Consider the following 15532-nt stretch of genomic DNA (forward strand, 5'->3'; position numbering starts at 1 on the left):
TGTGTGTGTGTGTGTGTGTTTTAAAAAGCTACAGTCAACTTATTAGTCAGTTCCTTCCAGTTTGGTCCAGTTTTTCATTTTAATGTTATTATCCTAAAAAACAGATTTTCCTAAAAATCAGATTTGTGCCATTTTATTACTGTTACCTTAGTATCAACTGCACTACAGGTAATAGATTGATAATAGATAAATAAGCTAGTGAACACTGTAGTTCACTGATCGGCTCTCTTGTTTATTTTTCTTTGTTTAAATCCTGATTCTGAGATTCTCAGTAGGATAAAATACTGTATTAACCAGAATCAATAATCAATCAAACTACTAATAAACCATAATACTAACATAAAACTCCACACAACAGAAGAGAGAAGAACAACTGGTAAAAGAACGATATGAAGACATGTATATATACGTGGATTACATGTCTATAGATTACTGTGTATATATAATATATATATATATATATATATGCATGTGTGTGGAGATACATGTGTTTTTGTAAAATGGATTGTAGATACTTTGTAGGAAGTGTTAGTTTGGTCATTTCTGGTACACAGTCTAAAAAGATTCAGAACCACTGCTTTAATGTATCTTAAGCCCTATCTGAATTAGTTTCTCAGGGGGTTCTGGGTAATTTTAGTCCCGTCCGGACGCACATCTCTGAGTTTCGTCTCCTCGCCTTTAATAAAATAGATATTTGTCCACTGCCGCGCACCGTAATTACTGTACACTTTGGACGCGCCACGGTTTCCACGGAGATCCACGTTAACAAAAACCCACAACAGCGAGTGGAAATGGAGGAGCTACTGAACGCCGCGATGATGTCATGTGACCGAAAAAAAGCCTAAAATCTCACTGATCCTCCTGTTTTTACAATTGCAGTCCGGATGCAGGAGTTTTATCACTAAAGAGTAATAGTAAGAGTGAAATATTTTTATACACAGACGCCCCCTGAGAAAATAATCCCATCCAGACAGAGCTATAGTGTTTCTTAATCCTGATTTTTGAAGCATTACAGACTTTTTTTAGCTTTTCCCATCTGATCCAGCTCTGCTTTATAAATACAGGAAACAGAATCGCTGTAATAATGTGAGCGTAGCTGGGTGGAGGTGTTTGTATAAATCAGTAGGTGTGATTGTGATTATCTGTTAATGTGCTGCAGGTGTGGGAGGTAGCACAGGTACAGGTGCTGTGGGGGCGGGGCTTAGTGTCTGGGTGTGACTGTAACGCTGTAGCGCAGTGGTTGTAGCACCACTCCGTACCGCCCCTGCAGGTCAGGCAGACTCGCTCCTGCTGGAACACTGAAGTGGAACCTCTGCAGGAGGCAGCTGACGAACAGGAAGAGCTCCATCCGCGCCAGTGATTCGCCAACACACACCCGGGGCCCCGCCCCAAACGGCAGGAAACTGGGCGGGGCTATCTTCTTACCTGTGGCATCGAGGAACCGGTCTGTGAAAGAGAGGCGGGAAGAAGAAAAGTATATTTTAAAAGTATACTTAACATGGAAAAGTACATACTTTTATCATTAAAATTAATACATACTTAAATACATACTAAATTAACTTTTTTTGGAAATGGAACTTTCGGCAACTTAAGTTTATTGCAATTATAATTACGCTATATTTAAATACAACATAAAAGCATTAGGTTGTGCTTTTCAGAGATTTTTTTGTACAACTTCTGCAAATTTAAGTAGATTTAAGGTTTTTTTAGACATAATTTTAATACACTTAAAGTATAATGTAAATGCACCACTTTACATATTGATGCACATATTGTGTACAAAAAAACTTCAGTTTCTGAATCAGTTTCTCTGATTTTGCTATTTATAGGTTTATGTTTGAGTAAAATGAACATTGTTGTTTTATTCTATAAACTACAGACAACATTTCTCCCAAATTCCAAATAAAAATATTCTCATTTAGAGCATTTATTTACAGAAAATGAGAAATGTCTGAAATAACAACAAAAAAGATGCAGAGCTTTCAGACCTCAAATAATGCAAAGAAAACAAGTTCATATTCATAAAGTTTTAATAGTTCAGAAATAATCAATATTTGGTGGAATAATCCCGGTTTTTAATCACAGTTTTCATTAATGCATCTTGGCATCATGTTCTCCTCCACCAGTCTTACACACTGCTTTTGGATAACTTTATGCTGCTTTACTCCTGGTGTAAAAATTCAAGCAGTTCAGTTTGGTGGTTTGATGGTTTGTGATCATCCATCTTCCTCTTGATTATATTCCAGAGGTTTTACATTTGGTAAAATTAAAGCTGTATATGTTTATTATACTGATCAGTTCCTGAGTAAGTGGATGTTTGAGGTACCTGGTCTGAACTGGTCCGGTTCCTCCCAGTGTTTCGGGTCGTGGTGAATGGCCCACATGTTCACCAGAACTCTGGTTCCTTTAGGAACAGCATGTCCTCCTAAGCTGCACAGAGTGATGATATTAGTGTATTATTCTGTATTAGTGAGTGAGTGAAGGTCAGTAAGAGTCTGGTGCCGGAGTGAACGTGAGCCGTACAGAAATACCGCAACCAGGATTAGCATCTAACATTCCGGTCACGACTGTACCTCCGTATCGCCATGGCAACCAGGAGTTTGTCCTCTTTGGTGGCCACAGTGGTTGCTGCGGCATTGCCATGGTTACCTGGTGTCCTGCATAGCGACATGTGGGATGAGGATAGGGCTGACGGGGCGGATCCTCATGACCTCACACAGAGCGCTGTCCAGGAATGGCAGGTTGGACCTGTCACTCAGAGCGGGGGGGCGGTCCCTTCCCACCTGCTCATCCAGCTCAGCATGGAGACGGTCCTGTACCTGTTTCATAAACACACACACACACACACACACACATACACACATACACACACACACACACACATATAATTTCATGTATACTCTAGACCACAGGTCCACCCTTGTGAAAAGGAAGTGTACTTAAGAGCATTAAAAGAATTCAAATAAGGTAAAGAATAACAAAATACACTTTTTTAAATTTAATACACTTATGAAAAAATACACATTAAATATATACTTTTCCTGTATTTCCATAAATTGTATTTTTAAGCAAATATATATACTGGCATTAATGCACTTTAGTGTAGTTTTATTTCCCAGTAGCATTAAGGTGTACACGATATGTGCATCAATACGTAAAGTAATACATTTACTATATACTTCAAGTGTTTTAAAAAGTTTACAGAAGGTAAAGGTAAAAAAAAACTCTCAAAAGCACGACCTAATGCTTTTATGTTTTAAATTTAAATATAGCTTAATTACAGTTAAAATATACTAAAGTTGTCATCAATTGTTCCAAAATAGTATACTTAGTATGTATTTAGGTATGTATTCATTTTATAAGGATATTTAAAAGTAAGTATTTTTCCATGTTAAGTAGATTTAACATACTTATACTTATTAATTAAAAATGATTTAAATGCAATTTTCTTTTACAAGGGCAGGTACAGGGTTTTGCTGAAGTTTTAATACTCCTTGAACTTTTTTACATTTTGTCTCCTTAGAAAAACAAACTTAATTTATTTTTTCTCGAGATTTTCAGTAACAGAAAAACACAAAGTAATGAGTGTAAAATGTAAGAAAAATTATACATGAATTTAAAAAGTGTAAATATATATAACAACACCTTACAGGTTAAAACAGTAACACGTCACGGTCAGTGTAGATATTGCTGATACTGCTATCCCGTGACTTTTGGCCGGTCGGTGTGTACCTGTGGATGGTGCAGGAGGAAGGCTATAGTCCACAGTAAAGTGGTGGAGGTAGTTTCTACACCGGCTCCAAAAGCTTCAGCTGCTGTCATCAACACATGATCATCTGTGATGTCATCCTCACCAGCTGACCCGCTCTGACCAATCAGGAGGGCGTCCAGCAGGTCACGTGGTTCTCCAGGTGTGTAAGTCAGCTGACAGGATTGAGAACACAAACTTAATGAAAGCACCTTAAATTCAGCTGAAGTGTTTACTTGTATTTTAAACTGTTGATTTATTGTTTTTATTGATTTATTGTATTAATAATTATTACTGTTTTTTTAATGATTAATTCTTTATTTAAAGAACAGTGCATAATCAACAATACAAATACATCACAGCAACCTTTACAATTACCCCTCTCCCTCCCAACAACATGTTATTAATGCTGTTTTTGTTATTATAAAAGGGGGAAATGCAGACCTAAATTGTTATATATTTATATTAATAAATACTACCATTAAATACTAAAATAAATAATACACAATACTTATAATGCTTATAATTTAGAATTTCTCCTAATAGTAAACTAGCTCGTATTCATGCAGTTTAATGCATTAATATCAGAGCAATTTCTAATTTTATTAATTTATTAGATCTGCAAAAAGAAACTGACACGACTTCTTCACCCAACTTGTAAGATCTCAACATGTTTTACCTTGTGCTCTTCTAGTTTTTTAGTCAGCAGTTTGTCTCGTATGGAAACACATTCCCTCAATTTAGCCAAATCCTTGTTGGGAAAAATCTGTGAAAAAAAAGAGTCAAATGTAGAAACATTTAAATAATCACAATCTTCAAATCAGACCCAGTTTTGGGCCAAACGTTTGTAATTTTTGTCCATAAAATGTTTCAAAATTCAAAATGAAGTGTATTAAAAGGAGCTCATTCCACCTCTACCTTCCAACTTCCACTATCATGCAAAAATCTTACAAAAAACTCAACTTTTAATGAGAGTTATGTAAAAGTATTTGAAAGTAATGTTCAATTTAGGAGCATTCCAATTGGTCAAATTATGGATTTGTGATGGAACATAAAAACTACTGCCAGAATTACATAAAACAATTTTTTAGAAGTATCTCAGAGTAATGGATTCTTATTAAAAGTGATTTTAATGAGGGCTGATGGTTCAGACCTGTAACCAGGGAAAGATGTCCACCAGGCCTCCGCGGGCGATGGTCTGGACGATGCCGTCGTTGTAGTCCATGACCTGCTGAAGCTCGGGGTCGTGAGGGCGGTAAGACGAGTTAAACACGAGCCTGCAGACCACGTTAGTTACAGCCCTCATCAGCATCGGGCATAAATCCACGTGCTGCCCCCTGCAGGCCTGGAGGTCAGAGCACAGACTTTCTGCAGCATCTAGAACTGGAGAAACAGAGTCACAAGTGTGATAAGATTCAGCACTAAACATGACGGCAGCTCACTTCTGGTTTAGCTTCTCACAACATCCCAGCTAGGAGCTCATACACACACACACACACACAAACTTAAAGAGCAGTATCAAAAGAAATTAGTCAAATCTGTAAAGTTTATTGGTTTTTCTTCTGTTTTCGTGTTTCTCAGATTGAGCTCCTGATGTGATGAGTTTCAAATATAGGTTTAAAATTGTGTGTGTTTACGTATGATGTAGTCTATTTACTATAAATAGCAGTATTATATACATTTTGCTCTTGTGTGTTGTTCAACAGTATCTAAATCTATATTTTTAATATTTTTAATATTTTTTCATGGTTTCTTTTGTTGAGTTTTTTTACACAGTACTTACTCTGACTTTTTAAAACTAAGCACAAAAACAAGGACATTAAATTAAAAAACTAAATAAAGGGGGAAAACTCCACCAGTTAAAATAGTTTCATTGCTGCTCTGTTTGTTTGTAGCTGCGCTGTTTGGTTTGTAAGCACTGCATCGTTGCTAGGTTACCTGTATGTGGTGGAGTAATACATACATGGAGAGCTTCGGTTACAGTACATTATCGGCTGACAACGGCACTCATAGAACACCTCTTAGCCAATCACATTGCAGGGTCAGTGTGTGTGTGTACCGATGTTCTGCAGTTTGCTGGAACCCTCTCCGAACAGAGTGAATGAGGAGTGGACAAGTCTGCGGTGTTTTTTCCACAGTGGGCTGTAATCAGCGAAGGCGATGTCTTTCCCTCCTCGCGTCATCAGAGCTGTAGTGACCTTCAGAGATTACAGAGAGGACAAGGTTTCAGATCAGGACCCAATGTGGTGTGTAAGTGTGTGTGTGTGTGTGTTTATAACACACACACACACCCACACTTAGCTCCAATTTAAAAAAGGCTAAAAAATGGCAGAGGTGGTTTGGGAGGGAAACTGTGTGATGTATGGGTTTAGGGGTGGAGCAGGAGGGAAAGCTGATTGGGCTGAACAGTGTTTTTCTGATAGCGGTGAGGCAGTATTAGAGCACAGCTGAACCTGAGCATCCATATACATTAATACAGCTAAAGTGTTCCTTCATATTACAACTATTCTTACTGAATTTAACTGATTCTTCAAGTTAAAAAAGTGTTAAAGAAAGAGCAGATTTAGAACTGTAAAACTGAAAATCTGTAAAACTGAACATCTGGAAAACTGAACATCTGGAAAACTGAACATCTGGAAAACTGTAAGACAGTAAAATTGATTAACTGAACATCTGTAAAAGTGCTAAAGTAGATCACAGCAGCAGCAGCAGCTTTTTCTCACCATCTGCGGTCTTCCGGCGAAGTCTCGCCCCCGGTGCAGCAGCACCTCTCTGGCCAGCCCGACCTCACTGACCACCAGCGTGTAGTTCCGCCCCGCGCGCAGACTGAAGAGCGGCCCGTACCTGCCCGCCAGCCGCGTGAAGAACAGGTGAGGAGGAAGCGGAGAGCGCATGTGCAGCAGACTGCCGAGCACAGGTACGGAGGGCAGACCGGGAACCGACCCGCCGCCGCCGCTACTGCTGCTGGAGGACCAGAGTCGCCTGTACAGCCATTTCATTATAACCAGGAATAAAACAGCAGCTGAACAGCAGAACAGCAGAACTACTGGAGACAGAGCTGACTTCATGCTCATAGTGAGAGAGAGTGTAGAAGTGTGTTTAAATGTATAGATGTGTGTACAGGTGTGTAAATGTGTGTGTGTGGTTCCAGTGTGTGTAGAGATGTGTGTAGATGCGTGTGCAGGTAGAAATAGTATGTGTGGTTCTAGTCTGTATAGAAGTGTGTGTGTACAGGTGGATGAGTGTGTGTGTGGTTCTTGTCTGTATAGAAGTGTGTGTAGAGGTGTGTAAAGAATGGTGGAAACTGAGCTCTGAGTGTTTATAAAGAGCAGAGGGGTGTGTGTGTGTGTGTGTGTGTGTGTGTGTGTTGGGGGGGGGTGTTATCAGGACCTTGGTTTGGAGTGAAAGGTCATGGAAACCCTGATGAGGCTGAATGAAGCAGGACAGTGTGCAGATATGAGCAGAGTGACCAGCGAATTAAAAACATCTGTTTCTCAAACCAGCTCATCTATGAAACACGGGTAGTGTCATGGCTTACGCTTGCAGGGCTTCTTCTGGGATGGGCTTGTTAATCTTTATTGATGTAAAGTGAACTCAGAAATCTTTTAGCAATTGGGAAAAAAAATCAATAAATTATATTTATATGATTTGTTGCCTATTGTTGTCTGGTATTGTTTTATGCAATCTGGAATTCTTACTACTATTTCAGTCATCTTTTCCTTACTACTATATTTATTTAATAAATCATGTTATTAATGAGGGATTAAACTGTTTGACTGGTTTGTTTTCTTACCCTGTGAGTTATTTTCAGCTGCTCTGTTATTTTATTAAAGACTCTTTAACCTTGAACAGAGAGTTTTTACTGACACAAGGCCGAGCAGCTGGACAGAATCGCTTTTGCATACGAAGAGGGATGATCACAAGCCATCAAACCAAACTGAACTGCTTGAATTTTTGCACCAGGAGTAAAGCAGCATAAAGTTATCCAAAAGCAGTGTGTAAGACTGGTGGAGGAGAACATGATGCCAAGATGCATGAAATTAAAACTGTGATTAAAAACCAGGATTATTCCACCAAATATTGATTATTTCTGAACTCTTAAAACTTTATGAATATGAACTTGTTTTCTTTGCATTATTTGAGGTCTGAAAGCTCTGCATCTTTTTTGTTATTTCAGCCATTTCTCATTTTCTGTAAATAAATGCTCTAAATGAGAATATTTTTATTTGTAATTTGGGAGAAATGTTGTCTGTAGTTTATAGAATAAAACAACAATGTTCATTTTACTCAAACATAAACCTATAAATAGCAAAATCAGAGAAACTGATATATTACATTAAAATAATAGAAAGAGAAGGAGGGAGAGAGAATAAATGTATTGTGAGGAATGAGGCTCTGCTCTCTAAATATAACTCAGTGTTTGTTAGAGAGAGACTGCTGAGCTCATACAGAGGCGGAGAGAGAGAGAAATAAAGAGAGAGACTCTGCCTGTGCTTACACAACACACACAAAACACACACACACAACACACACACAACACACACACACAACACACACACACACACGTTCATCTCTGCAGTAGAAAGGAAAAGGCTCCTAACTGCTGATTATTAAAGCAGATCTTACAGAAGTGATGTGAGAAGCTCAGTCAGTAAATATATAAATATATAAATATGTAAATATATGTTCTGTGAGTGTAAGAGAACCCGGCTGAATCCCGGCGCTGAGGGAACACCTCCCACACTGTTTATATAAGTCCAGCTGGAGCTGCAGGAACAGTGTGGGGGTGGACTGAGCGCTGGAGACTGAGGAATACCCCAGCACTTCTCCACCTCATATACATCCTCTTACCCAGTCTCATATACACACCCTCTACATCCATTTACCCAGTCTCATATACACCCTCTACATCCTCTTACCCAGTCTCATATACACCCTCTACATCCTCTTACCCAGTGTACAGAGGTGGAGGAAGAACACCAACCAGGTATTAATGCTGCAGCAGTGATTAACCTGTCTGGATAATCACATTATTAACATTATGGATCATTTAGGATATAAACATGACCTCAGTATTAATAGAAATTAGCTCAAATGAACGTGAAGGTAGAGAGAGAGAGAGATGGAGAGAGAAGGTGCAGGAGTTTTCTCTCTCTCTCTCTGTCTCTCTCTCTCTCTGCAGTTTCTGCAGGTGTATATCAGGAGTCTCGTGCTGGTGTTGGAGGTGTGTCCTGCAGGTGGCGCTGTGCTGCAGCTCAGAGATCAGAGTTTCAGTGCAGCTCCATGTTTGGAGTGTATCCGGAACCCCCGCTTAAAGAGACAGAGGGGGCGGAGCTATAATAAGGAGAACCTGGGGGCGGGGCTGAGGGAGGGGTTAGGGTATTCCAGACAATAATTAGTTTTCATTTCAATTTTTTCATGATGATGATGATTAGTATTATTATTATTATTATTATTATTATTATTATTATTATTATTATTATTATTATTATAGATCTATCTGTCTAATCATGATCAGTCACATTTGTTCCACATTACTCCTCTTAAAACTAAACTTTAATAATGTAAATTTTAATGTAAAATAAAATAAGCAACACAGATTGTCATTTGCAAACTATGTTTAAGTAATATTTAAATGACAAAAAAGCCACATCAATGCAAAATTGTGATTTGTAAATCTCACAGATCCGTATTTTATTCATAATAAAACCCAGAACAAATAATAGATGTTGAAAGTATGTGATACTGATAAAAACAGACATCTGCAATATGAGCAATCTGCAACTCTCTCTCTCTTATGACTGGGTATAATAACAACATTTGGAGAGGCAGAATATGTATGTGTAGATGTTCACCAACCTTCAAAATACATAGCAGGATTTTCTTTATATATTTCATTTAATTATGTTTAATGTTTTACATCTCAAGATCTAAATCTCATATATTCCTCTGAATATGTTTTATGTAACACTAAAAAAGATTTATCTCACCTCCCTGCACTTCACCAGAACACAGCAGCTGATTAAACAGAGCTGTTCTGTGTTTTTATCTGCAGCTTCAGTCTGTAAGCAGAGAGAATTCCGTGCAGATCTGAAACACTGAACCTATTTTTATTATTTTCCCACCTTTTCCGGAAAACCCAGCTTCCCACACACTGACTGAATACAGCATTCCTCCACTGGCTGCTCTGAATCTGAACATGAGCTACTAGCCAATCACAGCGCGGGAGAGAAAACAGCATTAACCAATCCCAGATCAGGAGGCAGGACCCTGCTGGCTGCTCGTAGGTGGGCTGAGCCTGAATACGGGTGGGGTTTTGTGGAGCTGCTGCTGCAGAGCTGTGGGCGCTGTCCGGGGTGCTGAATCCGGCAACACAGCCAACAGGAAACACAGGCAACACAGCAACTTACCTGACAGCCCTCTGCAGCCCACGTGCCCGAGGGAGGGGGGGGCATGCATTCTGACCTGTATACTGTCTATATCTGTGTATATGTGCAACACACCTGATATATAATATAATATTATATATAAGTAATATATAAGTCAAATTCATTCTCTATTAGGGAGTGCTCAGGACTGCAGCCATGCCATGCATTTATAATGTGTGCAGCATGTGGTTGCACAAACAGCATATATTGCACTAAAATCTCAATGCATTACTAGAGAAGTGTACTGACACATGCAGCACATCTAGAGACCAGGACCAACCCTGGCTTTTGGACTTGTTGCTGATAAAAGCCTGGATGCTTCTTTTCATCTTCAGTCTGTAATACTGATGTGTTTGACCCAAAAGCCCAAAGAAATTCATGCTGCTTCTTCTCCACATGGTAAAATGGTAACACAAGTGTTTTTTGTTTGTAAATTTTAAAGTGGCTTTGCTTTTGTGACTGTATGTAAATCTATACTGTATTGCAGTGCTTGACAAAGCTTTTCCAAAGCAATCTCTTGCCTATGTGGTCTAAGGGGTCAGAAAATGTTGTTGAACATTGCAATAATTTCCTTATACATTTGTTGATAAACTGGCCAAAGATCCACCTATTTCTGTATAGGGTTTTTTTTTACCAAGTCTTGATTCCAATTATTTAGTTCATTTATCTGCATTGCCGTGACTTTTTCTTGTTTGGGGTTGTAATAAAATGTTTATAGTATAATGTTTGATAATAATTAACGCTACTGCCAGAACAGACACAGTTAAATAGCCAACATGTCCCTCAAACCAGTTAAGCAGTTGTAGTTTATAGATGTTGTGTTTAATAGAAAATGCAATTATTTGTATCATAGCTCTCCTGCCTGGTTATATGAATATTCCTTGTGATGTGGTAGTGAGCTGTACTTTATGGGTGCAAGAGAATGCATTTATTCAGTATTTTTATATTTGATATCGAGTGAGGATACAGATGTTTAGCCCAGTTCCTCACAGCTGTCTCTGCAGATGTTAATGAAGGGTTAATCAGCTGCCCACATTGCACAGGAATAATTCAGTACAGCTCTTAAATTATGGGTTCAAATCTCTTTTCCTGCAGCATCCAATGACTGGCCTCGAGAAGATCCTGCCCCTGACAGACAGACAGACAGACAGACAGTGATGGAGATCAGTGGAACAGCGGCTCCTCAGCTGGAAGCGTTATGGCTGCCCTCCATTCATTCCAGCAGCTCAGTCTGCAGAGCGCGTGCCATTTATTTATTTATCTATCTATCCATTTGTTTATTTATTTATTCTCTCTCTCTGTTCCCGCATTGGTGCTCAGGAAAACCGCCGCTACGTCACGGCCCCGTGCCCATTTTCGGAGGGGGAACCCCGTCACATCCTCTTCTGCCCATTTATGGGCAGCAGCGCGCGCCCAGAAGCTCCTCGGCGGGGAATCCTCGCGCTGACGCGGCGGGAGGCGGAGCGCCGCCGGTATAAAAGCAGCGGCAGAGGGATCCCGGTAAACAGCGACGGAGGAAGAGCCGCAGATAACCGGAGCATCTCAAACGAGAGCGCGCAGGGAATCCCAGACCGGAAACCGGAGTAAAGGACGCGCACGTTTTGGTGAATTGTGGATTTGAGATTTCCTCGCACTGGTTGATTAAATCTAATTGATCTGTCGACATGCTGAACACGGTGGACTTCAGCGCGCTGGACTTTATCTGCGCGCGCCCAGAGACCACCCAGCCCTCCGAGCCCACCGGTAAGCGCGCGCTGGCTTTAGACCTGCATGAAGCACTGCTGTAGTGCTATGGAATGATAATGATGATGATGATGATGATGATGATGATGATGATGATGATGATGATGATGTTGATGATTGGAACGTGCAAACACTATTGCACCTGCATGCATGTGTGTGTGTGTGTGTGCGCGCGCGTGTGTGTATGTTAATAAGAGCGAGACTGTTAGAGCGAGAGCAGTGAGTCATTTATGCATCAACTGGAGAGAGATTATGTAATGACTCTCTCTATCCATCCATCCATCTCTCTCTCTTTCATCTTTCCATACCACTCTCTTTCCATACCAGTCTCTTTTTCTTTCTTCATCCATCTCTCTATGTATATATCACTCGTTTTCCCTGTCTATCTCCGTTTTTGCATATCTATACACCTCTCCCCAACTATCCATCTCTCTATCTATCTCTCTATCTATCTATCTATCTATCTATCTATCTATCTATCTATCTATCTATCTATCTATCTATGTATCTATCTATCTATCTATCTCACAATTACTGCTGTAAGTTTGAAAGTTTGGGAACATTATGAAACCTGTTAGCATTGTGTGTTAACCTCTCTCTCTCTCTCTCTCTCTCTCTCAGGTCTGCTGAAGCCTAAGCTCGAGCAGCCGGACTCTCCGTTCCTCCCCGGATGTGCGGAATGCTCGGATCTCCTCCCCCCCTCTCCCTCCTCTCCTCCCTCCGTGTTTCCCCCGGAGACCGACGCCCTCCTCAACCTCATCACAGAGATCGTGGGTCTGTCCGCGAGCTCGCCTCCTCCGCCCTCCACCAGCTCGCGCTGCTACTGCAGCAGCGGCGGGGGCGCGCTCCTCCGCCAGGGCTCGGTGGGCTCGGTCGCGAGCTCGCTCGGTTCCCCCGGCTCGCCGTTCTGCGGCAGCGACTCCTCAGACGAGCTTTTGGACCCGGCGGCTGGGGGCGCGTGCCAACCCTTCGCTGCGCACATCAAGCAGGAGAGCTTCGACGACTTCTTCGACGACTTGTTCGAGGACGCGCGCGCGTGCGAGCGCCTCGCCGACCTGGACGACATCATCGAGCTGCTCGCGCCGCTGGAGCCTACGTGCGCGCCCGAGACCTGGATAAAGCAGGAGCCTCTTTTGTACGCGGATGAGTGCGCGCGCGCCATCCCGAGCCCCTCGAACTTCGCAGCCCAACTCCAGACCCCGCCCACTCTCCACGGACACGCCCTCTTCCACGCGACGTGCTTCCCCCATGAACCCCTCACGCTGGACTCTCTGCTCCTCTCCGGCGCGTTACCGGCTACAAACCGGGCGCACGCGCCCAAAGCCACCGGAGGCCGGAAAGCCGCTGGCGCGCGCCGCGAGAAGCCCTTCCCCTGCCCCGTGGAGAACTGCGAGCGCCGCTTCTCGCGCTCCGACGAGCTGAACCGCCACGTGCGCGTGCACACCGGCCACCGACCCTTCCAGTGCCGTGTGTGCTCGCGCCGCTTCGGCCGCAGCGACCACCTGACCACGCACATGCGCACGCACACCGGCGAGAAGCCCTTCTCCTGCGACGTGTGCGGCCGCCGCTTCGCGCGCAGCGACGAGAGGAAGAGGCACGCGCGCGTGCACATCAAGCAGCGCGAGAGAGCACAGCAGAAAGCCGAGCTCGCGGCCGCCTGCGCCTTCGCGCTGCCGGGGCTGGTGTGAGAAAGAAGCGCGCGGCCGAAGTGGCGCGAGGGTGAGCGAGCGTCACGCAAGCTAAACCTGCTACGTTTATGGCTGGACGGGAACGTGCCAAGTTCAAGTTCACACGCGTGAGAACGTGAAAGTTTCGGTCAGGAGGTCCTGAAACACGTCAAGTTTGGTGGCCTTCGCCAAAAGGTGGCGCGACGGTCGAAGCTACGGAATGATAATGACTGTTTTGAGACTGTTTTGGCTGTGTCTTAAATTGAGCCCTAGCTCCCTACATAGTGAAGCATCATCGTCTGCAGACGGGAAGTGCGCTGATTGGCTCATCTTTACTGAATGGAGCACTTTATTACCTTTCTGGAAAGCAAGTGCAGGTGACCTCACGTGAAAACGAACTGGACTTGCGTAGCTTAGCAGTGCTGCTAACTGCTAAGCTAACTGGCTGGCTAACAGAGACATGTACACACATTGCTACATTTAATCTAAAAGAGCACATTTGCATTGTGGGAAACATCAAGGGGACTATAGCATTTAATTGCACTCATTGCTACATTGGGACATTACGACAAAGCTACATAGGGAACAAGGGAACAATCCGGGTGATTTGAGACAAGCCCCCGGATTGAAAAGTGAAGTGAAGTGTCCTGTATTTCTGGTGGCTTGAATGAAAGACTTTGAACATAAGCTAAACTCCAGAACCTCTAATGTTGTTTTATTTTGTTGTTACTGAAAATGAGCTGCATGTTTATTCAGTATGAATATGAACGTGTTATCTGACGCTGCTAGACTCGCGGTATAGCATGCACTTGTTATTTCTATTCGTTTCTTCACACTTCTTTCTATGGTCAGTGTTGTATTTTGATACATTGCCGTGTAAAATCCAAACCGGAGAAGCCTATATATTTGTACATAAATATACATATATTTATTTTTGATTGTATTTTTCTACTGTTCGTTTTAAGAACAAAAATGAGAAACGATAAAAGAGAGAAATATTTATCTTCTTATAGATTTGAATCCAATTCTTGTATTCAACTTTTGACAGTGGAATGTGCTTCACTGGTTCGTGCGAACCTCATGCAGAAGAAAACATCAACACAGTAGTTGAGTTGCAGTAGCACACTTAGTTGTGCAGATATCTCGTCGTGCTGTTCCTCAGCGAATAGCCTGCGTTGTCTATATGTATTATTGTTGAATTGCCTTTTGAAACGAATTACAGTGTTCTTGTGCAATGCCACGCTGTTTAAAGCCTTATGCATATTTTGAAAATAATGAATGTTTAAAATAAATTGAATATTTATTGTTTATATTTGATTTGTGTGTGATTTCTATTTTAACCATATATTATCCTATCTCTCATATCCTATTTACCTCATATATATTACCTAGCTCTCCTTAACTACCTACAAATAGATTTATAAAGCTAATTAAAAAGTCACTTATGCATCTATCTACCTACGGACCTACCTATATTACTATATACAGTAAACCTATATACATATATATATATATATATATATATATATATATACGTATATATATACGTATATATATATATATATATATATATATATATATATATATATATATATATATATATATATATATATATATATATATATATATATATACGTATATATATATATATATATATATATATATATATATATATATATATATATATATATATATATATAATTCATACCTACCTATTTATATACCTTCCTGGTTAAATACCTACACATACCAGACTATCTACTTATACAAATACCTAGCAATCTATATTTCTAAAAAATATGTGCTAATTTTACTTACAAATACTTAAAAAAAAGCTTTTCTGGTCAATTTTACTAGAAAACTTAAATTGACAAGTTGCCCTATATATACATATATTATATACAGTCTATAATATAAAATTAGAATTAGCACAGCATTTTGGTCAT

General features: G+C 40.9%; 2 protein-coding genes across 2 annotated transcripts; one reads left to right on the top strand and one right to left on the bottom strand.

The window, feature by feature from the left end:
- Positions 1-2645: 2645 nt before the first annotated feature.
- LOC111194069 (steroid 17-alpha-hydroxylase/17,20 lyase) lies at positions 2646-6961 on the bottom strand. The gene is made up of 6 exons (XM_022677022.2): positions 6472-6961; positions 5808-5946; positions 4902-5131; positions 4428-4514; positions 3733-3924; positions 2646-2819 (listed from the first exon to the last, which is right to left on the bottom strand). The coding sequence occupies exons 1-6, from the start codon at positions 6820-6822 to the stop codon at positions 2646-2648; spliced, it is 1173 nt and encodes a 390-aa protein (XP_022532743.2). The 5' UTR covers positions 6823-6961.
- A 4723-nt stretch (positions 6962-11684) lies between these two features.
- egr4 (early growth response 4) lies at positions 11685-14896 on the top strand. Its single transcript, XM_022677023.2, has 2 exons — positions 11685-11919; positions 12541-14896. Exons 1-2 carry the CDS (start codon positions 11841-11843, stop codon positions 13605-13607), a joined length of 1146 nt encoding a protein of 381 aa, XP_022532744.2. The 5' UTR covers positions 11685-11840; the 3' UTR covers positions 13608-14896.
- Positions 14897-15532: the final 636 nt, after the last annotated feature.

The sequence above is a fragment of the Astyanax mexicanus genome, chromosome 13 (assembly GCF_023375975.1).
Source record: "Astyanax mexicanus isolate ESR-SI-001 chromosome 13, AstMex3_surface, whole genome shotgun sequence".
In the NCBI taxonomy this organism is placed as follows: Eukaryota; Metazoa; Chordata; class Actinopteri; order Characiformes; family Acestrorhamphidae; genus Astyanax; species Astyanax mexicanus.